Genomic DNA, 24,240 nt, shown 5'->3' on the forward strand with positions numbered 1-24,240 from the left:
CTCATGTTAACTTTGACCAATCAGAAATCATATACCCCAGCTTTAATCTGCCACAATACGGGACACCCAGTTTGACAAAAAGGAACACCATAAAATGACAGATGTCTAAAATGCTTCCAGTACAGCGATAGCATTTTGATTGTGAATGTTCCTTACGCACACCACATGATGCACACCAATGAACTGTGCAGTTCTTAAATGAAACACCACAAATCCATTGAACACCTTGAAGGGGGGTTAGCTACACCTTGTTGTCTGAGGTCGGTCTGTGTGTGTGTGTGTGTGTGTGTGGAGGCAACCACAGCTGTAGCACTGCAGACACACTGGGACAGAAAAAAGCCCAAAGTGAGTATCTGGAGGGTCTCTTGTTGTTGTCCTGCCTTTGTTTGCGGCCGTCCTCCTGCTGTCTCTGGCTCCATAGGAGAGCGGTGCAGGGCTTTAGAGAGGCAGCAATAATAGAGGGCTCACAGCGCCTCGCACAGAAAGGACCCAGGCAGCGGGACAACTTAATGCCATTCAGACACTAATTAACTAATTGAAAGACCAAAGTCTCTAAATCTGGGTGTACAAATAACTGATTATGCCCCCCTCGTGTCCGCACAGAAAGTGCTCATCCGTTTCAGAATGAGGCGTAAAATCAAGTGTACAGTGAGTGTGAAAGCTGGTGGCTCGGCCCCCATATATTTGTCAATGAGATCAATGCGCTCTTATTACTGACAGCAAGGACAGACCATGATGAAAGCCTGATTTATTGTATCTCAACTTTTTTTTCCTGGAGGAGTTGATGTGGCTGTACGTGGCGAGCTCGTATAAGCCCAAAAGGTCAATCACATGAAGTTGTAAAATGAGATGTAAGGCACATTCACAAGGGCCCGGAGCACAGAAGAGGGGAAAAGGTATAGAAGAAAAGGGGAGCTTCAGTGCAAAGAAATGGACTCCATTTTTGTGAGTCCTCCACTCCAGCTGTCAGCCCCGCTCGCCGTCCCATGGGGGGTTGCCACGGTGACAGGAGGCCACATGTCTTGGGGGCGTCGTTTTGGTCAAAGGACCCCATTGTTCCTGTGTTAAGCCGTCTTCACTGTGCCCGTCTGCCAGGGACGGGGGCTAAGGCTTCACACCCCTCTCTCTCACACACACACACACACACACACACACACACACACACACACACACACACACACACACACACACACACACACACACACTCTCTCTCTCCCGCTCTCTCAGACACTGAACACATACCCCACACCCACTTGTCTAAAAGGTGCAGCAGTTTGGCTGTACACTCACACAACGAAACAGCCCTTTTTCTTCAAAGATTACACATTTTACAATTAGACAGGGGAAAAGACCCAAGAAAGGCAACGTTCAACACAGACACCTGCGAGGTCATAGAAGTTTAAATATCAATTGTGAGATATTATAATATACAAACATACTCCCTTGTTGCCAAAACACACACACACACACACACACACACACACACACACACACACACACACACACACACACACACACACACACACACACACACACACACACACACACACACACACACACACACACACACACACACACAAAGAAGCCTCAAGTGATTCTTGTTCAACAGTACCCCCTTCCCCCTCTCAAGAGAAGTCTTCTGATTGCATCCACTAAATGATTTCCCCTCCTGACGATAACATCAGTCCCCATGACTTCTGTCAGATCCATACAGTTGATCGAGTTTACAGATTAAAAACTCACAACTGCAGCTCCTCCAATCCACCACCAGATGGCACAGTCACCCCACTGCATAAGGCCCAGAGTTAAATCAGTGGCTCTCTCTACATGATTCTCTTTCCATTTGTCTTCCAGTGGGAACACAAAGAGGAGACCTTGGCACACACACACTCGCTAGCCAAGAAACCTCAGGGTGTCCTTCAGCCCAAGTGACTCTGACTGGATGTAAAAGGAGGGGAGTCAATTACCCCAGTGATGGATAGATTACAGTCATGCATCATTCCGGGAGCCAATTCTTCCCTATGTGAACTAAATTTGAAACTCAATTTGTTACCACCACCACCACCACCGCTCTCTCTCTCTCTCTACCGTTCCTCCTCTCTATGACAGATGGATTGAGCCAGTAAAAGCCAGAAAATGATTTCAATCCTCTGACTGGTGGAACATTTGAGGGTGAATAAGTCAGTTTGCTTCTAGACATATGGCTATGTTCGAAATGTAGATCAGAAAATGGTAATTCTTTTGCGTAGCGATGTGTATTCGGCTATGGCAAAAGCTGACAACACAACTGGGAGATCAAAGTTTGTGGAGATATAGGGGTGGTTTTATTATCTGGATGAATTCCTTTCAAATGAGTCAAAATCATCTGGTTAAATGAACAGACTTTGATTTTTATTAAGAATCTAATCTAGCATTGTACATTTTTTACATTCAAGTTAACTCACTTCTTAAATTCCATGTCCTATTGCTATTCAATTGACGGTATAATGAAACCATCCCAATTAAAAGCTTGGATCGACGGGGATCGTCTCTTTTGTGTTCACAAGAAAAAAACTAAACAATTCCAGCAACCACAAATAAACAGAATTGGTCGAGCCTCTTCATTTGATTTGAGTTAAAGACACATTTTTATCCCTCCATTCTTCCAGCTCCTCCCCGGCCTTTGCCTGAAAGATGGTGAATGTGTAGTACACAGCAATCTTCATCCATCCACAATGAGTACATATTGACTCGGCGACGTTGGGAGAGTGAGACAGAAGTGATTACCAGCTGAGTGGTTGGATATTGATTAGGAGGTGGTCAGCAGACATGATTGGGCTCTGGGTGTATTGACTGGCTCAGTTAGTGGAGCCAAACTGGCTACAAATGACTGGTCAGCTCTAATAATTCACAGGATTAACAAAAGCATTAAAAGGCCACCTCCACCCATAATGCAAAATACATGTTTGAGAACACTATTTTGATAGTGATGAAGTTTGATACAAAAAAAACAACAACCCTGTTTTTATCCATCTGTACCTTTCTAAAAACCTGTGCTCTATTGTCCTTATGGCATCATAAGGGGAGAAGCCACGCCCATTCACCCCATCACCCATCATTAACAAACCTAACTATAGCATCTCTTCCATAAGCACACTTCCAGAACTGGCAGTCAGATTCAGGGCCAATCAGAGCAAACTGAGCTTTTTGGAAGGCGGGTTTTAAGAGACAGGTGCTAAAACGGAGCGTTTCAGACAGAGGGTGGAAAGAGGAGATCCAGCAATTGCACTATGATAACTGAAATTACAACAACAATGTATTTTTTAATATACATTTAATGTTTTAGCTAACATAAAACAATCAAAACTGTTACTTGGAAAAAATGCATTGGATCAACTTATTACAAAGAGTGTCTGTCATTCAGACAGTGTCCCATGTAGTCATTGTAAAGTCTCATGAAGCGTGGTCTGGTCTTGTGTCTCCTCAGATAGTGAGGGTTGGACATATTGAGCAGCACTTAGCCGTCGGCCCCTGGTCTTCCTTCGTGACTCTTTGATGGAGTCTGGTGAGGTCCGGGGCAGCCAGGCCAGACCTGCACTGTTGGGCTCTGTGTTGCTGTGGTTCCTCAGGCTGCGGCGTACCGAGCGCTGCCCTCTAGTGGGGACAGCTTTGAACACATCCTCAATGTTGAAGTCGGCCTGCCAGGGAGCAAGGTCCAAAGTGGCCTCTTCCTGGCTCTCAGAGCTGGATCTGATGGCTGTGTCCTGCTGGCTAGCTGCTGGTTCTCCCTGGCCCTTCTCCTCCTCCTCCACCTCATGGCTTATTTTGCTCCGCTCTGGCTGGTTCCCAAGCTCCTGTATGAAAGAGCGGTGTGCAGAGCTCCTCCTGCCCCGCTTGGCTTTTTTCTGCTGTGCCGGCTCTAATGGCAGACTCAAAGTGATGTTGGATGTTTCACCTGAAGGTTGGCAGTCTGAGGTGGGTGCATTCGAACAGTCTAATTCATCAAGTGTGTCTGTGCAGTGTGTATCTGCAGCAGTCTGGGTAATTGGTTCAATGTCATTCCCTGCCTGTTCAGGTACAGTGTGGCTCAGTGTGTGTTCCCATGATGCCTCTTGGTTTGCAGTGGTTTGCTCTTCACAGTTCTCCTCCTCTGTCTGCTCCTGGGTCTCCTCACTGAGCAGAATATCATCAGTTCCCAACAGTCTCCTGCGCCCCCTCCTAGTGACGCTCACTTTACTGATGTTGGGAGATGAGACAGATTCTTCTGAAGGATCATGAGTGTCGTCAGCAGTGTCGGGGGTCAAGATGGTCTCTTCATCTGGCTCTGTTGAGAAATGGAGACAAAACAATGTCAGGGAGATTATTTTTCTGCTGATGCCGCTTCTCTCAAATAAAAAAATGGATAAAGAAATAAAGTTAGAAAAATTTAAATTGGCATCCGACAACCACACATCTTGAAAGGTTGTACATTTTTATTTATTATAATATAAAATGCATATAAAAAAACAAAACATTTAAAAGATAAACAAATATAATGTAGAAAATGTTCTCCCTAAACAACAGGAGTAAAGTTTATGATTAACTATTACATATTCAGAGATAATGTTAGTTATGGCTGCCTGTTTTACCTGTGGCGCTGGTAAAGATAGCATGTGGAGCTGCTGCAGCCTGGTGGAGGAAGGAAAGTGTCTCAGTGATGGGACTGAGGTTGGGGTCTTTGGAGGCGTAGGCCCGTGAGCCGTACAGGGAGTGGTCCACCGCCTTGTTCCACCTGCGTGTTGCAGTGGAGGCCTGATGTGGAAAGACAATCAGCATCATTACAAAGGTTCATACTGATGTGTCAATTGAAATGTGTTGTTAGCCGTCACTATCCATTTGTGCCCAATGCTAAACTTACGCATTCTCACATTTTGATATAATTCTCAGCAAGTACATAAACATTTATTTTAGTAAAAAAAAAAAAAAGAAAAAAGAAAAAGACAAACAAAAAGAATAGAGTTATCGGCTAAACTTTTTACTGGTCTATAGGATCTAGGAGGATTTGACATTGCACCAGTCATTGCAACTGAGGTAAAAGTTGGTTATTCTCCATCCCTAGGCCAACAGTATTATAGTGTTAGACCTTTGAGATGTACCATTTCATTTTTTTTAAAGGTGATTTTTCTTTGGCATTTTTACTTTATAAAGATAGATTTGGAGAGACATAGTTGAAATGGGGCAAAGAGGGGAAGACATGCAGAGAACTGACCCGGGCGGGATTTGAACCCGGGTCTGCTGCAGGGCCTGGGCCCGGGGGGTATTTATAAAAAGGTCCCGTCTGAGTCGCACCATGTGCACATGTTTCTTTAATCAAAATCAGCTGTGCCCACATTTCAGTCTGAAACTATTAAATAATTTGGCTTAAAAACATAAACAACAACAAAAGCCCTTGATTAGCTGGAGACTACAATGCCAGTAAAATGTCGTAGATGTTGTACGTCGTACTGCAATTAGGATAGCTACAGCTGTCCCAGTGTTTCCCCTACCATTATACAGGCCTGGCAGCCCCGCCAGGCCAACGGGACCCCCCGCCAGGCCAGCAGCAGCTTGACTTAATAAAAAAAAAAAAAAAAAAATCTATTTTTCATTGATTCCGTAATAATCATTTGCGAGCGTCTGCGTGGCACTGTTGGTCTACCCCTCGTGTGCGCGTGTCTTTACAACCTCTCGTTTGATCATCCCATCAGCTGATCTGTGTGTCTGCTTGTGTGTGTGTGTGTGTTTGCTCACGGCGGGCGCGATGCGCGTGTGCATTCGGTGCGCACTTGTTAAACACGGAAGCCAATGAGCAGGAGCATGACTAGCAAGCAAACGCTGAACTAGTGGCGAAAATAAAACCAGCGCCTGCTCTATGGAGATGTTAAGGATTCAGTAACAGGGACGTTGAACAGGAAAAAGTGCTGAGCAAAACTTAGAAAGTTAAAATCATTACGTCGCCGTGGCAACACACCCAATCTGTATCAACAGCAGAGACAGCGCAGAAAAAAACGGCATGCACTCGTTTCAGTAAGTTTACAGAAGTGCCACACTGTTACTGCCTTTGACATTCTCAGAAAAGCATTCATTTATGTTCAAGGGACATTAATTTAATTATTGTTTTAACTGTTAAGTTATCTTGAAAACAGCTGGCTATTGTAGCCCTATTTCTTTGTATTTTCAATGCTACTTTATTTTTATGTTTTAAATTGAGAAATAGGCTCAATGAAATATAATGTTCGGAATAGGGAATTTGCCTTATGTAGCACACATGTTGATTATTTGCATTAAAAAAAAAATTCTCTCAATAGGCTAGCTTCAAGGTTAGGTGATTCAGATTATTCCAGAAATGAGTACTAGACAGCAGCTGTCTATATTAGATCTTAGTGTTTATTGTTTTTTATTGAAATCCATGTGTTTTTCTTGAATAGTTTACATGGCTTGTGTCTCCAAATTATTACAGAAAATTGTTATAGGCAGGACATATGACAGTTGTTTACAGAGCACATAATTAATCAGATTTCACCTCTCAAAGTGCACCAGATTGATGCATTTAACTTTAAAAATTATAAGGTTTTCTTCTGCAGGGGCATGCCCCCAGACCCTAGAAGGTCCATTCTCACCCCGCAGGATCTAAAAATCCTGTGAGAAACACCACATGTACAAATGTACTGAATGTGAAAGCATAACCCTATGCCCTCATTTTTAACAGGCTGTCAAAAGAGGCTCATCCCAAATGGGGTTCGTTTTGGTCAATTTCTTCTAGAAATTTGGTACGCACGCGGCGCGCATACTCTTTATCAGCTCTTACCACCGGGCCTAAAAAAAAATGTGTCTGATGTATAGGGGAATGTATTGTCAGGTACAAACTACATGTAGTATTGTTCTTGAACTGGATAAACTGACACCGGGAACAATGCGTTTAGTTAACAAGAAGCACAATCTCATAAATCCTATTTTGAAAATTGTCTGAATGAGCTTAAAAGGATTCATTTTGTGATAATTAATCCAATGAAAAGACCTATACCAACAATAAATGTATCATGCTAAGTAGTATTGTACACCCAAGCCTTATATCATATTCCTCTGTGCCTAAAACCACAGACTGGGGAAGTTGGAAAGTACTGAGACAAATTGTTGGTTTTGGGTGTGTTCATGGGATTTGTGAAAAAATGAAATATGTCAACCTAAGCCTTAACTATGACAGTATGAGTCATAATAAACCATTTTACCTTTAAGCCATGTCAGGCTTTTTAAGTTTAGAATGAATTTAAGATGTGTCAATGGAATTCCTTTGGATGTATAAACATACATGCAATAAGTTATTCTCTCCAACTCAGCCAAAGTAAGTTGTAGTTGGATTGTACATCTATGGGCTCCGTGACTGCCTCCCAGGGAAACACGTCTCCAGATCTCTCTCTCAGTGAAGTGGTGTAAAGAGAAATCAAAAAGGTAAAAACACTCACCTTCATCTTCCCCGAGGCCAACTTGGCAGCAGAGCGCGTCGACCTCTTCACAGGTTCGCTCTCCTCCGGCTTCTGGGGGGGGGGGGGCACACACACACACACACACACACACACACACACACACACACACACACACACACACACACACACACACACACACACACACACACACACACACACACACACACACACACACACACACACACACACACACACACACACACACTTTTCAATGAGGAATACCTTCTAAAGACTGTCTCTATGCCACACGCTCTTGCACACATTAAGTGGATATTCCTCGGATGTGATTAGGTTCAGATCCAGTGGAATTAAACAGTAGATTAGATGAGGGCATGTTATGACCCCGGAATGATTAAGAAGACAATGCTGCCTTGGTGAAATGGAGATTTTCTACAAGGGAGTTCAAGCAGAAAGTTTTGCGGTAATAGCAGACCTTTCTCTTTGGACTGCTGGAGCGAGCTGGAGCCTCATTGGTGGATTCAGGGTCTGGTCCTGGCTGCTATGGATGAGATTTGTTAGGGTCGTGGCAGACAGGCAGGCAGGCAAGCAGGACCCAAATGCAGGACGTTTCAAGTAAAGGTAATTTATTTATTCCAAAAATGCAACTCCAAAAGGCAAAAAGGCAGGGAACACAGGAACATACAGGGACAGACTCAACAAAAGGTACAATGCAAAGACACAGACACATGACACACAGTGAGTTACACACACACACACACACACACACACACACACACACACACACACACACACACACACACACACACACACACACACACACACACACACACACACACACACACACACACACACACACACACACACACACACACACACACACACACACACACACACACACACACACACACACACACACACACATTAGGGGAGGGAGCAGTAATCAAACAGGAGGGAAACTTGACAGGACATGGGGAGGAACAAGACAGACATACCAAAATAAAACAGGAAACAGAGGGAACCACCAAAACAAGACAAGACAAAGACAGACCATGACAAGATTCAGAAGTGTTGCTATGAATATATCTTATACACCCACAATGAATATTCAGGCAAAGTAGAATAAATATATAATAAATAAAAAAGAAGTAAGCAAACTATGATGGCAGACCTTTTTCCTTCTGTTTCTAGATTTGGTTGGAGCTGTCACTTCTCCAAGTTGCTCTTGGGTCTGTGGTAAGGCTGTAGGCTGATCAACGGCCTCGGTCTGAGAGGTTGTGCTGGGTTGAGTGTCAGACTCTGAAAATATTATATAAATTGATTCTGTGGGTTAGCAGGGGCAATGGTAACCAACTGAGACAAACATACGTTTCAAACGACTTTGGCTGATTTCAAATGAAAAAAGTTCCTGTACCGTCTTTGACCATAACAATGTATTTATGCGTTTTATCATTTTGGTTTTCCCTCATTCCAGACTTTTAGACTGACAAATTAATTTAAAATGGAGAAACCTGAGCATATTGAACTACCCACAACAAACTTTAAATTACATTTCTGGTAAGTCTTATAACTTGGCACTTATATATATATATATGTAATATGTCAGATAGAGAATGGGAGAGGTGAATACATAAAACTGTGTGACAATGGAAAAGTATGACGGCAGTTCACCTGTCAAAATCTGAGTGAGAGACTCCTCGTAGAACGCCAGGTCTAAATTCAACGGCTGGGCTTCCAACGTACATTCTGAAAGAGAAAGCAGCAAATAGAAAGAAAGAGCTGTTATCAGAGAAATAGAGTTTGACTGCATTCTACTTGAGACAATAAGCCATTTCCCTCAGGGGGAATAAAGTGTAATAACCAACCTGTATCACTCGTCAGTGCAGAGTCAATCTCCTCCCCTGAAGGGAAAACAATCTGGGAGAAGAAAATAAAGAAAAACAATGTTGATCAATCATGACTGACAAGTGCAATTTAGAGCAAAGTGGCTCATATCCTGGACGCCCGAAGTGTAATATACAATTATTAAAAACCCAACTCATACAGGTAATCTCTCCAGAGAAGTATGCATATATAATTTACAGACATAAACAAAACAAATTGTTGTTTCCAGTCCTAGCAACAAGAAACAAAACATCCCCTGTTGTTTGTGGAAATGTTGGGAGGATTGTAGCTGAGAGACCTGGGTTATCCAGGTTATTTCAATGTTGTAATTTATTTTATGATATGTAAAATAGGCTATGCACACCTGGCTATGCACACCTTGCTACCATCACAGAAGTAGGGATGCACATGACTAGTGGGCTAAACGTTGAAATGCTAGTGGATACGAAATGAATTGGCCAGCATGTGGAAAAGTAGTACTTGCACTTGACTATTAATGAGTGATAATGCATGTGGGGGGTATATAGGTGAAGAAGAGAGAAAGAGAGAGAGTTGAAACCATGATGGAGCACAAAGCAAGGAAAAAAGGTTTACCGTGAGACTAGTCACTACGTGCATCCCTACACAAAAGCATTACCAATCTAACAACAGTCCTGGCATCATGTCCATCTACCTTTCCATCGTTCCCCTCACTGTCCTCGTCCACTGACTGCCTTCTGCGGGTTAGAGAGATGGTGAGTGTAGGTGAGGCTCCAAACTCAGTGGGGCTGCTGAGGTCTGTCTGAGCCTGTGTTGTTCTGGATTCACTCCTCTGTGGCGTCTTGAGCAGTGAGCGCAGCTGTAAGCTCACACCTGGTGTAGGAGCCCGGGCTGGGGTGCCTCCCTTCTGTAGCGGGGTGCTGGGGGGAAGGTTCTTATCAAAGAACTCAGGAGACAGCGCACCTCCAAAGCGCACAGCCTTCTTTCTCTTGGTCACTGTGGACGCCCCACCGGAATCCTCCTCCCCTGCAAAGACAGTACAAACCTTCAATAAGTCCTTGGCCTTTTGAGGACACTTAATAGACAATGTACAAAGAGGCAAAAAGTAAAGCTGCTTTGCTAAACATGCTTACACTGTGTATATGGCTCTTGATGTTGTATTAATATGAAGTACAATTCCCAAGCATCTTATGAAAAACATCAAAGGAAAAAGGCTGTTTGCCAAATGCATATATAGTTCAGTGTGCCTGCAAGTTGAATCAAGAGAGACATTTAAGGAAATCCTATTTGCACATCATGAATTGTTCATCGTTTTCAAAACAACCGGCAAGTTGCAGCATCGTCACACAACTAAACTTTTCACTGTCTCAAAGTCATATCTCTGGAATCAATAATGGGACAACTGAATTTACTATTCCAATCACAGGTCCAATGAGTTACGCACGGCAGAGCGGTGCAGTGAAAGATAACCTGGAGATTAATGCTACCCGAGTTGAACTATACAGTGTTTCCCCTACCATTATACAGGCCAACGGGACCGCCCGCCAGGCCAACAGCAGCCTGACTTAATTTTTTTTTTTAAATCAATCTTTCATTGATTCCGTAATACTCATTTTCGAGCGTCTGCGCGGCACTGTCGTTCTACCCCTTGTGTGCGCCTGTATTTACAACCTCTCGTTTGATCATCCCATCAGCTGATCTGTGTGTCTGCGTGCAGCGCGATGCGCGTGTGCATTCGGTGCGCACTTGTTAAACACGGAAGCCAATGAGCAGAAGCATGACTAGCAAGCAAACACTGAACTAGTGGCGAAAATAAAACCAGCGCCTGCTCTATGGAGATATTAAGGATTCAGTAACAGGCACGTTGAACAGGAAAAAGTGCTGAGCAAAACTTAGAAAGTTAAAATCGCTACGTCGCCGTGGCAACACAACCAATCTGTATCAACAGCAGAGACAGCGCAGAAAAAAACGGCAAGCACACGTTTCAGTAAGTTTACAGAAGTGCCACACTGCTACTGCCTTTAACATTCTCAGAAAAGCATTCATTTATTTTCAAGGGACATATAAATGTATTTATTGTTTTAACTGTTAAGTTATCTTGAAAACAGCAGGCTATTGTAGGCCTACAAGCTTTATTTATTTGTATTTTCAATGCTACTTTATTTTTATGTTTTAAATTGAGAAATAGGCTCGATGAAATATAATGGTCGGAATAGGGAATTTGCCTTATGTAGCACACATGTTGATAGGCTAATCATGATGTGTAGCCTATGTTAATTAATTTATTTTCAACAAGGCTGTTTGCCTAAAAAATAAATAAAAAAAAACGTTTCAGTAGGCTAGCTTCAAGGTTAGGTGATTGAGATTATTCCAGAAATGAGTCTAGACAGGACCTGTCTATATTAGATCTTAGTGTTTATTGTTTTTTATTGAAATCCACGTGTTTTTCTTCAATAGTTTACATGGCTTGTGTCTCCAAATTATTACAGGAAATAGTCATAGGCAGGATATATGATTGTTTACAGAGCACAAAATTAATCAGATTTCACCTCTCAAAGTGCACCAGATTGATGCATTTAACTTTAAAAGGATAAAGTTTTCTTCTGCAGGGGCATGCCCCCAGACCCTAGAAGGTCCATTCTCAACCAGCAGGATCTAAAAATCCTGTGAGAAACACCACATGTACAAATGTACTGAATGTGAAAGCATAACCCTATGCCCTCATTTTTAACAGGCTGTCAAAAGAGGCTCATCCCAAATGGAGTTCGTTTTGGTCAATTTCTTCTAGAAATTTGGTACGCACATACTCTTTATCAGCTCTTACCACCGGGCCTAAAAAAAATTCTAGGGGAAACACTGCTATAGGAATGTGGCTCACTGACAAGCTCAGCACACTAGCTCAGCAGCTAACAGCTCAACGTTATAAACAAGCTAAAAACAAAGCTGTCTGTGTGTGCATGGAAGGAACACCCAATGTAGCCCAAATCCACATAATAATTTTTTTTTTTTACGGTTAAATGTGTACATGGTAAAATTGCTGTCGTCCAACCGTTCACAGCCCTAGTATTTACCTGTGGGCTTCATCTCCAGCAGAGGAGGGAGAGCGGGGATGTGGAAGGAGAACGCAGGCCGGGCTGGTGGATCCTCAGGTGGTGTTTGGAATGCAAAGAAACCGTGCTGTAGAGAGAAAAAAAAGTTATGAGGCCTCCCATTCTATGACTAGTTCAAGAAGAACTGAATAGGTTGTAAGTTAGACTGAATCCTATTTTAATTAGGGATGGGGCCGATCCGATCCAGTATCGGGTCCGACTCCGATATGGCCGAAATCTGTGTATCGGATATCGGACTGTCAGCTCCGATATAAAAAATAAAATAATCATAAAAAAAAATTATTATGAAAGAGCGAACGAGCCTGTGCGAGCATGCACCGACGTTCGGTGGAGGGAGAGAGGACACCACTTTCTAGTTAGACATACAGTACATATCAGTTTGTTAGCCAGTGAGCTAACCCAAGTCAAGGAAGTGGAGAGGCTTCTGCACTGTGACAAATTCTACTATGTAAAATACAGCCAGAGAGAGAAAGACTGTGCAGACAAACACACCACCACATATTCTAGTGGGGCCGAAGTGATCATTGAGAAGGATTATTTTTGTGTTGATATTTCCATTAAAATATTGCATAGTCTGCCTTAAAGATAAACCTATATGCATTTGTGTATATATCTTGCTCTTTTAAATTAGAATTGCTTAAGCATTCCTAACCTTACACATAACATCACCACCAACAAAAAAAATTATAATAATTAGGATATCGTATCGGACAGTATCGGTATCGGCCGATATCCAAAACCCAGATATCGGATCGGAACTAAAAATAGTGGTTCGGTGCATCCCTAATTTTAATTGTCATGATTTACGCTTTTTTGTGCGTACAATCTGGGAAGACACCAATATACAAACTGATCCACTCAGAAATTGGTTGTCAGCAATGACCTTAGTGACAACTGCATTCCCTTTATCAGCCGGATAACAGGCTTTATGTGGTTTTGCCAGGAAATGCTTGGTTAGCATTGGCAGAAGCTAAACACAACAAATACAGCTCCGATATAGCTGTACAAAAGCAGATTAAAAGAAATATGGTGCTTGCTTAAAACCAAAACGGGAAAGAATGAGAGGAATAACCACCCAAAACACAGCGTAACATGTCTAAAAATGGAGCAGTTCCTCCATTTGGCCCAGCCTGCATGACTACACATATTGAGCACTTTAGGGCAGACCAGCACTTGGTTGAGGGAGGAGACCATCACATTTTGGCACTGCTCCAAAAAGAAAGGCAACACTATAGCAAGTGCCTTGTTTTCACATGCTGTATTGTCACCATTTAAATGCATACGAGTAGTACTGCTTGGCATAATGTTGCAACAAAAGGTCATTGCATTTTTTTTTTTTTTTTTAGGATATTGTTCTTGGTTTCTAAGTAACATTAGAAATATCACGTCACTCTGCCAGGTTGTGTTATCGATCACACAACATCTTTTCCCTGGTTTGAGTTGTGTTTCATGGTAATGTATCTCTGCTACTCAAAAGGCATTATCGTAGCGGGAAGCCATGTGTGCCAGAACAGCTCACAGTATCTGTTTCTCTGTGACTCACTCTTGTGTGCACATGTCCATGTTGCGGTCTGGATTCAAAGCTAACCTGATGGTTGTTGGTAGGGGAACAGGCTTGGAGCTCAAAGTCATCATGATGTGGTGGGGATATGAGCATAGCCTGGGCCTCTTCCACAGGCTCACTGGACCGCCGTGGTCCTTCTGTCACAACCTGTGGCACAGCTTCTTCATCGTCCTGTGAATATGAGTAAGAAATCCCCATTGCTTTTATTCTGTTGCACAGCAAAAAAAAAAAAAAAAAAAAAAAAACTCCCCGAGATACAGGAACTACATATTTACCAGACTGCTGTAAAAGTAGAAGAAAAACAAATGACAAAAAAATGCATTTATAAATAAATAAACTCCATTATCCAGCACTTAAAACCAACTTAGTTGGCCTTGTGGATGCTTCTTGTGTAAAGTCCTGTGTAGCACTACAATCTACCAATCGTAAAGGAGTTCAAAATAAATCAGCAGATTCAATGGAAGCCACGTACAGAGAGGCGAAACCTTTTAAGTAAATTATTCACAGCAGTCAAGTAAATAAATGCTCATGGTGAGTATACCTCCTGCTCCTTTAAACTAAAGTTGACGATAGGCACGCTGGACTCTCTAATCTCCTGCTCACAGCTTGGTGGGAGGGCCATGCGCCTCCTCTTGCTGGGGGTCATCCTGGGTGGGTGGTTCTCCTTCTCTCCATCACGGCAGTTCCCGTCTGAAGGAAAACAAATACAAAATAAAACATCAAACCAACCATCAAGTAAGGCTTGTTACATAAACAAACAAAACAAACGGGACTTGGGGACCTCAGCGGGAGAGAGATAGAGAGAGAGAAAGAAAGAGAGAAATTAAGTAACAGTATCTTAAAAAAAACATCTTTAAAAAGACTTGTCTGACTTCAGCTCCAAACATTCATGAGAATGACCAAGCTGAGAAGAAGATGACAGAGCAGTAAGATATTGTCATGGGGTCAGGATTAAACTGTGCTATTATGCATTAATCCACTACTATACGATTGAACAGTGCCTCCCAGACATAAAGAAATCCTAGTGGCATACATCCTGGTTTGAGAGATGAAACTATTAATCCTTGTGGCAATGAGGCGGCCTCACCAGACAGATAATCTCTTGTCTTGATGCATCCTCCAGCCTCGCTGCTGTCCTGACCTGGCTCGGGATCACAGTCTTCACTCTCTCCCACATCCATCAGGTTCTGGAAGGAAGCCATCTTCTGCCTGAGCGTGGAGGGGACCCGGGGAAGGAAGGGGCTACCGCGGAGGAGCTGAGAGTTGACACAGCAAAAACAAACAACAAATGCATCTGTTCAGTAGGGCTGTAACGATAGAAAAACTCGATTTGTATCAGAATTTTGTAACCACGATGCCATACATACAATGATTATAAACATTTGAAAAGCACTTTATTTAAATTACATTTATGATAACATTTAACTTAATGTAACATTTAATAACAAATAACCTGAACAGATTTGAACACAAAGAACAATATAAGCAACATGAATAAATAAATAACCAAATATAAAAGATTTCTCTCTTCTCTGTAACTAAATAATACTGTTGTGGTTAAAAATAAAAATAAATATAGAAATGTGCTGTAAACCAAAAATCAAGTTAGAAAGTTCCACAGGTCATAGAAAATACAGAATGGGTTATTAATGAGAGGCTTCTCTGCTGCCCATTATATGTTCACATGCATAGTTATAGTTATGCCAACATATGGTTTTATTTATCTTTAATCATACACAAGCCATTTGCGGTGGTGAGCAGACCCCTCGCCATTTGCTTTTAACTTTTAAGTGCCAACCTCCTTTCTCCCTTTGGCCTAAACTATCTTCAAAAATGAGGGGAGCTGCTTAGATAGAATTCGTATGGAAGCAGGCGCTATATTCAAAAGATTAAATCATTCATCTGTATGTCATATGGATTTGAATTAAAACTATACACATAATTTAAAAGCACCATGTGTTTCTCAGCTGATGGTAATTGCTTTGAGATTATGGACTATAATGCTGCTGTTTTGATAAACAATGCCGATGTAAACAAATATTAAGACAGCATCAGAAAACAGGATTAAGTTAGACTCAGAGGTTGTCTGTCGTGTCGTCAGTCTTCAAACTACTGAGGCATAGTTTGGTTGGGCACGCACTGAGAATGATGATGGACAGCAGAGAAGTGGGTTATGGTGCAGAACAAGTGATTTGAAAAGTGCCAATGAACATTATCATGGATGGTTTTTAGTTCTATTCCACTTCCAAATGACAACACCTTTTCTCTCCACAATCATCATGTCGAGAAAGGTTTTTCCCCCTATATTTCAGTATAAGAATTAACAACAGACCATGTCGATGTATTATTTGGTTTCTACTTTGTTTGATATTGTTCAGTATGTATATTTTACTGTAAGGCTTTGACAGTATATCAAGAGCTCTGTGCAGCTGTCAGTAGATTTCAGTTATATCCGTATAAAAATATGCTATAATGGGCTTAATGATCTCCACATTTTATCTATGACATTCAATTTGAATTCAGCCAATAATTCCATGTATAGCAGCATTTGCCAAGAGTCATTCAGTCATTCAGATGGCACTGTCAAAGTGGGTGCATTGAACTGAACTGCATTAAACTAATGTTGATGCATACTAACAGTACTGGGTGTGCAGCGTAGGATGATCATAGTTGCATACAGCAGCTCAGTGCTGTTTGTATGAACTGTATCCAGACACAGTACTAGTAATCCTGCACACGTAACTGTGTTATGTCTGTTAGACACGTTGGACATGACAGTCAGTCTGCCCTCATGTCAGGGTGTTGATAATTTGACTGGAGCAGATGTGAAGATCCACACAATGTGCTGCTTAGGGCTCCTGTAACATGAAGTAATTTAATCTTCTATTAATTATTGTCAAACATGTATAGCAGACACAGGCCAAGCTGGTGCACACGTCACAGTAAACAATAATTGAAAAGTTAAATAGGCCTTTAATAAATGTATATACTGTATCTGTCATCCTATGAAACGTTGACATGTGTGAATTTGGAATTGGATCCGACGGCCTATGATCCTGAGTCCATCTCATCTGTGATCACTGCTGTTCTGTATAGGAGTTCCCATTTATAAACATGATCTGTAGATGTGCAATACATGTGCGTACAACTTTATGCAGCTGCGGCTATGACAGTCTTTGTAGTGTCTGACAAAACAACAACAGAGAAAGTACGCCATACAGTCACATACAGTATCAGCAATATGTCAGTTTCCATAAGGATCACAGAGGGCCAAACAAAAGCTACAGTGTTATTTGATCATATACTGCTGACATGATGTGACAGCAGTGCAAGAAGCAGCAGCAGACGCTCACCCCTGTAGTTCGATTGGTTGGCGTCCTGGGCGGGGTCTTCATCCTCTGTTGTGCTATGAAGCGGATGAGGGAGTTTGTCTCTGGGGAGCCCCGGGCACCTACGCTGGACTTCCTTCTTGCTTTTATTTGAGCTAGACGAGACTTATCTAGAGCAGGAGGGAGATGCATGTCATGTCAGTATAACAATCGATTGATGCCATATATTATACACAAAGTTTACCTTGATGATTTTTGCCTCGGATTTTACGCATCAGTGGTGCTGATGATGATGCATGCAACTGCTACTGCTTTGTTCACATCTGTGGCTGTAGCATAGTCCAATATGCTCAGCCATTTTCCTTTTGGATGGTTTTTATATTACAGTGTATTACAAACCCTATAGTAAATATAAAGCGTTTCATCTCGCATTGGTGGCTGAGCACATATTCAATACATAGAAAACACACCCTATATGGAAGGCTATGTACACTAAACAAGAGTTTGGCCTCAACAAAGGACCGTCCTTCTCACCTTTGGGGTTTGGCAATGATGCTGGAGTAAAACTTTGGATGGAGATGCCAAACTGAAGAGGTGTGAGCTGGCAGAAGTTCATGGGGGCCAAGATGTCTGGTAGAACAGGAGGGGAGGGCTCTTCTGAGGGGGACAGCATCTTCTCAGTGGGATCCCCCTCAGTGCTAGCAGCGTTCATCTCCACGGTAGCCATCTGATTGTCAAGGTGAACAAGTCTCATTACATAAACCACAATTACATATAGTCAACAATAGCAATTTGTGGAAGAGTTAATACAGTAACCTGTAATGTCTTGGTCGTTTCATTGAGGCTCATGCTTGTAGCCCATGACGGCTAACAATAAACATCAACATTGTGTATGAACACAAAACGATGTAAAATGTCATGTTCCACATGACTTTAAGAGGATGCTTATATCGTAATCCAAATAAAGCGGGCAACATATGAGAAGCTAATGCTTAGTTAACTTAAGGTTAGCGTTTATCAGTTCTTCCAGCACGTGCTTCATAATTATTTTATTGAATGAACAATTAACTGAATGGTTCGGTTAACAGCCTAGCAACTAGCTACACTAGTTTTCACACAGTTATTATCGTCAACTAGCTCGGATAAAGTAAACTACCGCTGATAGTTGTTTAAGCTATGGACACGGGACGTTACGTTTGCTAACGTTAACAGTAGCAACCGTATGGTTGAACATTGGGTAAAAACCAAAACAGTGAACTTACCTTGTAAATAGGGGAAATGGTGGCAGCTGCTCTTAAACATATAAAAAAAGCATATAGGCTACCGTGTCATTAAAAAGTCCACAGATAAACGTTAATACATGGTCCTAAAAAATACAAAAGAAAAAAACATAAACTGTGGATAAAAGACTAAAAACAGGAGTAGAGAAAGCGTTTCAAATTACGCTCCAAAGCAGAGCCAGCTTCCGCGTGTGGATCCCTCCGCGAAAAAAGTCCACAACACCTGCAAAAAACTTATATTACCTTAAAAAAAATCCCACAGTGTATTATAAAGTCTTCTTTACAAATGTAACATGGAATAACACTAGCACACATTGTAAATAAATGTAAATAATAACTCGGAAACTGTATCGTACCGAGGAACTAACTTCCGTATTTTTAAGAGTTTGAAAGGGTCCGGATCTCATTTAATATGAATTGTCCAATAGAAATACTAGACTGCATACCACGTGACATTAGTGATGCGCCAGTTTGGATGCGCACAGAGAGAGATGGGATAGATAGATAGATAGATAGATAGATAGATAGATAGATAGATAGATAGATAGATAGATAGATAGATAGATAGATAGATAGATAGATAGATAGATAGATAGATAGATAGATAGATAGATAGATAGATAGATAGATAGATAGATAGATAGATAGATAGATAGATAGACAGACAGACAGACAGACAGACAGACAGACAGACAGATATATATACAGTATATATATAGAGAGAGAGATCAATCAATAGCCTTTATTTTCACTCGAAAGACACTGAGGTTTCCCTCATTTACAGTGATGACAAGCATTCACAATAAACACAATTAGAAGGATAACATACTGAACAGAGAAAACAGAAACAAAGTAGGATAACAATTAGTAGGCTATATTAATTTAAATATAAATACAAAACAGTGTTTCTCACGTCTCATTAAAAGAGAAGGCCAACCAACCTTTTCATACAGGATGCAGTATGAGTTTTAAAGCAGTCATCTGTAATGAATCTAAGCTGAATGATAAACTGAATCCAAAGGTTTTAGGGTATAGGAGCAGACACATAGTAGATAGATAGGACAACAACTCTGCCCATAATTAGAATGCACAGTATTTATTGGGTAGCATTTGTGATTAATAAATTCCTTGCTAATTTTAATTGATGCTAATTCATAGTCCAGATGCATTAAAGGCAAGGAAAATCCAATCTGTTTGATGTTTTGCGGTAACATTAAAAAACAATTTTTTTTCCCAGTGATCCAGCTGGTCTGGGCATTGCTCCCTATATACACTGAAGGGCCACATCTGTTTGAAAAGCCAAACAGCTGGAGCTCAACTGCGTCCTTCTCTCAGTCTGTTGGTTCATGGCTGACCTGATGCTCAAAGTTAAAACTCCACCAATCTGTCAGCCAGAGTAGCACTCAGCATGTTCTTGCTGGAGGTTATACTGTGACATTCTGCTTTGAAGGCTACTCCTCTTTTCACCACACAGGTGTGTGTGTGTGTGTGTGTTGGGCCATAGCAGCAGAGAAAAACTGTAGCATTCACTTATATGTTTGGTCTCTTATGGTAAAGAGGTCAATTAAAAAATACACATTATGCTTTGATGTTCAGTACTTGGTTGTAAGTCAAACATCAACCAGTAGCCTATAAACAAAAACGAGTGGCATTTTAAGAAGCAGCTAATAATGCTTTACAGGAATGACCATATTTCTCTTGTGGTTTACAATGGTTTGACATAACTTCCAGTACACTCTTTGTGACCGAAAATCAATAATCCCAAACAGGTGGGCGAATTGTGGTCTATTTTTTGAAGAGCTCAAACCCAACACACACACACATGCACACACACCCGCACACACACACACACACACACACACACACACACACACACACACACACACACACACACACATGCAGGCACTCACACGCACCCACACACACACACACACACACACACACACACACACACACACACACACACACACAGTTCCTTTTGTGAGGTTTGGGAATCTGTGGCACAGCTGAGTACACTGAGATCAGATGCAACCGTGAGCCTCTCTCCACAGCCGGGGACTGTGGACCACATGAAGCATGTGGCTTCTTCTGTTGACACCAGGCAGGGCTGTGCGATGGAAGCTTGACTGTAGTTGTTCTTGTGCAGCACAGGCTAAGGAAATGGAACAACTTCAGACATTTACAGGTAAAACAACCCTGTCTGTGTATGAGTTTCACTCCAAAAGTTGGATGTTTACAATTGTGAAAACTGGAAGTCATAGTTTGAGAAAGTAGGAAAAACAACAACACATTGTTACATGGAGTTTTTTGGAAACCAAAAGTATTTTTCAGAATTCACCTATAGGCCATATATTTGCTAATCATCCTCTCATTTTTGCTGAAATGATTGGTGATGAGTTGGTGGTGATTTTTCTACAAAGGCATTTCCAACTTTCTCTAAGGAGTATATTTTTGATTTCGCTTCAAGGCCATCAGAGGAAATATATTTCAGACTGATTAACTGTGTCAGCATGTTAGGTTCCCATTTCAGCAAAGACAAAAGGATGGTCTGGAACAATTGATGTTTAAACGTTGTCTTACTTTCCATCCTTTCAGTAGAATAGGTCAGGTTTGTATTTCACTGCCACCACCCTGAGCGTGACAACCTGGATGTTTCAGCCATTTACCCAGCACTTCTGCTGATTTATTTCCACTTCTCTGCTGGCTTGCTTACTATGTGTTCTGCACTGTTAGTCTGGACTCTTGGTGATATTTCAGCTGACTCAGGTCGGTCGGCAGTGTGTGTCTTATGGAGTCAGCTTATCGTAGCTGTTGGCTCATAGGTTATTATAACAATGAATAAAGATTAGCCACACTCCAGTTCATAATCCTATTTGTGTCCTCATTTTCCTCATATATACATAAATATGTGGATGTATATACTGTATTGTTTGTACAAAAAAAAACTGCGTATGTAACCACTGCTAGGGAATGCCTTGTTGAAACCTGCACATAAAAGATATTAACGCTGTCCCACTCGCATATACATGTTGCTTACTAAATATGTGTTAAAGGGGCAATGTAGTGATTAAGTGTTCCACCCGCATAAAGTTCAGGGATTATCAAGAGACAGATTTAAAAATGAATGGTCAAAATTGAAGCAGCAGGGGCCGAGATACCCTGCTTTTTAGGGTCCCCTGTGTAAAGCCCCTAAAACAATGGATCCTACATTTCCCATGATGCAACAAAGCTAATTTTTGTTAGACCCTATATACATACCCAGCTAAACACCCACTCTGTGAACATGTAAGTTAAGCTTTCTGTTTGAAATGTGTAGCCTCTAAGTCCAGGCCGAGATAACTGATGACATCACTATGAAATCACCAGGGTTATATTCTGGATCCTCCTGAGATGAGTGGTACTAACTTTGACTGCTAAAGTGACCTGTATGTGTAAAACTGGTGGACTTCCTCCTTTACAAACAGACTCCCACACCTCGAGTATATCTCCATTTTTATTTGTGTATATATACACATATAAAAAATAAGGACATATGTACAATGATAATAAATATCAACAGGTTTGTACAAGTGAAATAAGTTACTTAACATATTTTAAAAACAAACAAAAAAAGAACAATAACAGACGAGAAAAAAAATGGGACAAAATAAAATATCACGATGATGATAATATAATAATACAAATAATGATGGGAGAAAACAGCAGAACTTAAAGCCTCGTGTGAGAGAAAATATGATGAGCAAACAAATGGGCAAGAACAAAATAAATGCACAAAAAATACATTGCACATGCATTTTTCCAAGCATGAAAACCTGTTTTACTTTATTTTTTTATTAGATTTTTTTGCAATATGGAAAGAAAAGCCCAACTGTGAAAGGGAAATATATTAGACATAACCAAGTACCAGTGTAAAGAGCTAATATCTTTAAGCTATCTGCTTCAGGGGATTTAATAATGTTAAGTGGACACATTCCATCACTGATCTGCTTTGAATCAACAGATACTTATTTGGTTTTAAGGGGGCAAATCAAATAACGCTTAAAGTTTTGGTACATTATTCATAAAGGGAGGGGATAAAGAATTGGGTCCAGCACATCACTATTGACATATAAACAGGAAGCAAATAGAAAGACCATTAGCCTTAAGGCCATTTTGTTTGCGTTATGCTTGAGGGCGAATTTAGCTGCAGATAAAATATGCAAAAAGGCTGCACGCATCAGCTCAGTTGGGGGGGGGGGGGGGGAAATTGGACGGACTGCTGAGACTTAAATATCGATCTGAAAAAAAAAAAAAAAAAACGTTCGAAAATATCTTAACAAAGAACAAAAGCAACTGCAGTCTACTTTGGCTTATCCAAAAAGGTGAAGAGGCACAGAAAAAGTAAACATGTTCCAAACGGCAGCAATGAATTCCTGTACAACCCTTGAACCATAAAATCAGACAAGAGTTCATTTCCGAACCCCCTCGTTAAGAGCGTTAAGAGTTCCACAATATCATCAGCGTTTGTAAAAGTCCAAAAATGAGCGATCAAAATGATGCACTTGTACAAGGATGATCATATCAAAGATTGTACAGTCCACTTGCAGAGGATCATGCAACAGTAGGATGGTGAGGTGCTGAGGGCTGAAGTATCCTCAACCTCGGGATCGTTCTGATATTCTACACCCTCCTCTGGGCGCTCTGTACACAGTGGGGCTAAACAAAGTATTTTCGTCCTGCCACCATCCTTCTCGCTGTACTCCTTCTGGTCCCGACAGACACATCCCCAAAACAAAAAGCCGCCCCTGGTTGACAAAGCACAGACAGAGGACAAAATAACGTCAGTAACAGAAAACATATGTGGTGTTTTCAAAGTTGACCGGATAGTAAGTTATATGTTTCTACGACATTTTTTCATCCATGGAACACGTCTCGCATGTTGGCCGTATAAGTCCGATGGTGGAATTACATGATTCAGCCATGAATTACTGTAGGTAAAGTGATAATAATATACATACATACATAAATACAGGCTACAGCTATGAGAATTTGCAGCAACTTTAAACCTAATCTGTAGTTGTGTCTGATAGTTTGGAGTAGGAGATAGGTAAAAAGCTCCTGTATACTGTCTGAATTGTGCTGAAAGTAGAACATTGTTTATTGCACAAACATTTCCTAAGGCCAACTTATATTGATCCTTGCCGGATTCAAACGTTATCTCTTTCACAACATATTCGTGTCACCGGTTTCGGGTTAGTGTGGGGCCTTTTTCTCCTGCCATGAAAATGCCTTTCTTCGTGATGCACCTGTCCCCCAAGACTTTAATAAAAGCTCACAGGGAAAGCTTTAGATGAGGAGGTGACTGGCCACCTGGTGCTGTACACATGATGTAGAAAGTCTAGGAGTGTACAGAAACGCTTGGCAACTCTGAGAGGCGGTATTTTGATAAGTGCAAAAAAAAATTGGCATAAGGATATTGCATTCAACTAAAAACATACATTATGCCCTTAAAATAGGCAACATTAGCCATATTTGAACCTTTAGGCAATATATACTTAATAATACCACTTCACCAATGACCATATGTATTGTGTCATCATTTGAATTTAGTGTGAGTTTTTGGGGACATTTTTTAATTATAATAGCAATTTACTTTCTTGCCAGGAGCTTGAAAAT

At 41.2% G+C, this 24,240-nt stretch overlaps 2 protein-coding genes across 4 annotated transcripts in view; both read right to left on the reverse strand.

The window, feature by feature from the left end:
- Positions 1–3,143: 3,143 nt before the first annotated feature.
- Positions 3,144–18,695, reverse strand: cdca2 (cell division cycle associated 2). 2 transcript variants are annotated; one of them, XM_080046628.1, is made up of 15 exons: positions 18,568–18,695; positions 17,840–18,032; positions 17,330–17,475; positions 15,064–15,232; positions 14,518–14,666; positions 14,001–14,147; positions 12,374–12,479; positions 9,997–10,328; positions 9,305–9,356; positions 9,111–9,185; positions 8,611–8,738; positions 7,915–7,977; positions 7,461–7,532; positions 4,608–4,770; positions 3,144–4,303 (listed from the first exon to the last, which is right to left on the reverse strand). In XM_080046628.1, exons 2-15 carry the CDS (start codon positions 18,030–18,032, stop codon positions 3,420–3,422), a joined length of 2,679 nt encoding a protein of 892 aa, XP_079902754.1. In that variant the 5' UTR covers positions 18,568–18,695; the 3' UTR covers positions 3,144–3,419. The 2 variants fall into 2 exon arrangements, with proteins under 2 accessions (XP_079902754.1, XP_079902753.1); XM_080046627.1 differs by having other exon boundaries at positions 7,915–7,980.
- Positions 18,696–22,146: 3,451 nt separating this feature from the next.
- Positions 22,147–24,240, reverse strand: part of sema4c (sema domain, immunoglobulin domain (Ig), transmembrane domain (TM) and short cytoplasmic domain, (semaphorin) 4C) — a 101,970-nt gene continuing 99,876 nt past the window's right edge. For both annotated transcript variants that reach the window (XM_080050851.1, XM_080050852.1), the window contains exon 18: positions 22,147–23,369. The gene's annotated coding sequence lies outside the window, so the exon portion shown is untranslated. The remainder of the gene's footprint in view (positions 23,370–24,240) is intronic.

The sequence above is a fragment of the Ammodytes marinus genome, assembly GCF_949987685.1.
Source record: "Ammodytes marinus genome assembly, chromosome: 2".
NCBI classification, from domain to species: Eukaryota; Metazoa; Chordata; class Actinopteri; order Uranoscopiformes; family Ammodytidae; genus Ammodytes; species Ammodytes marinus.

Excerpts from the sequence above, each read along its gene's own strand:
- cdca2 (XM_080046627.1), bottom strand. The coding sequence starts at position 18,032 with ATGGCTACCGTGGAGATGAACGCTGCTAGCACTGAGGGGGATCCCACT. Across the intron at positions 14,148-14,517 it reads TTAGTTTAAAGGAGCAGGAG|GACGATGAAGAAGCTGTGCC; the intron begins GTATACTCACCA and ends TCATATTCACAG. Across the intron at positions 9,186-9,304 it reads TGCACTGACGAGTGATACAG|AATGTACGTTGGAAGCCCAG; the intron begins GTTGGTTATTAC and ends TTTCTCTTTCAG.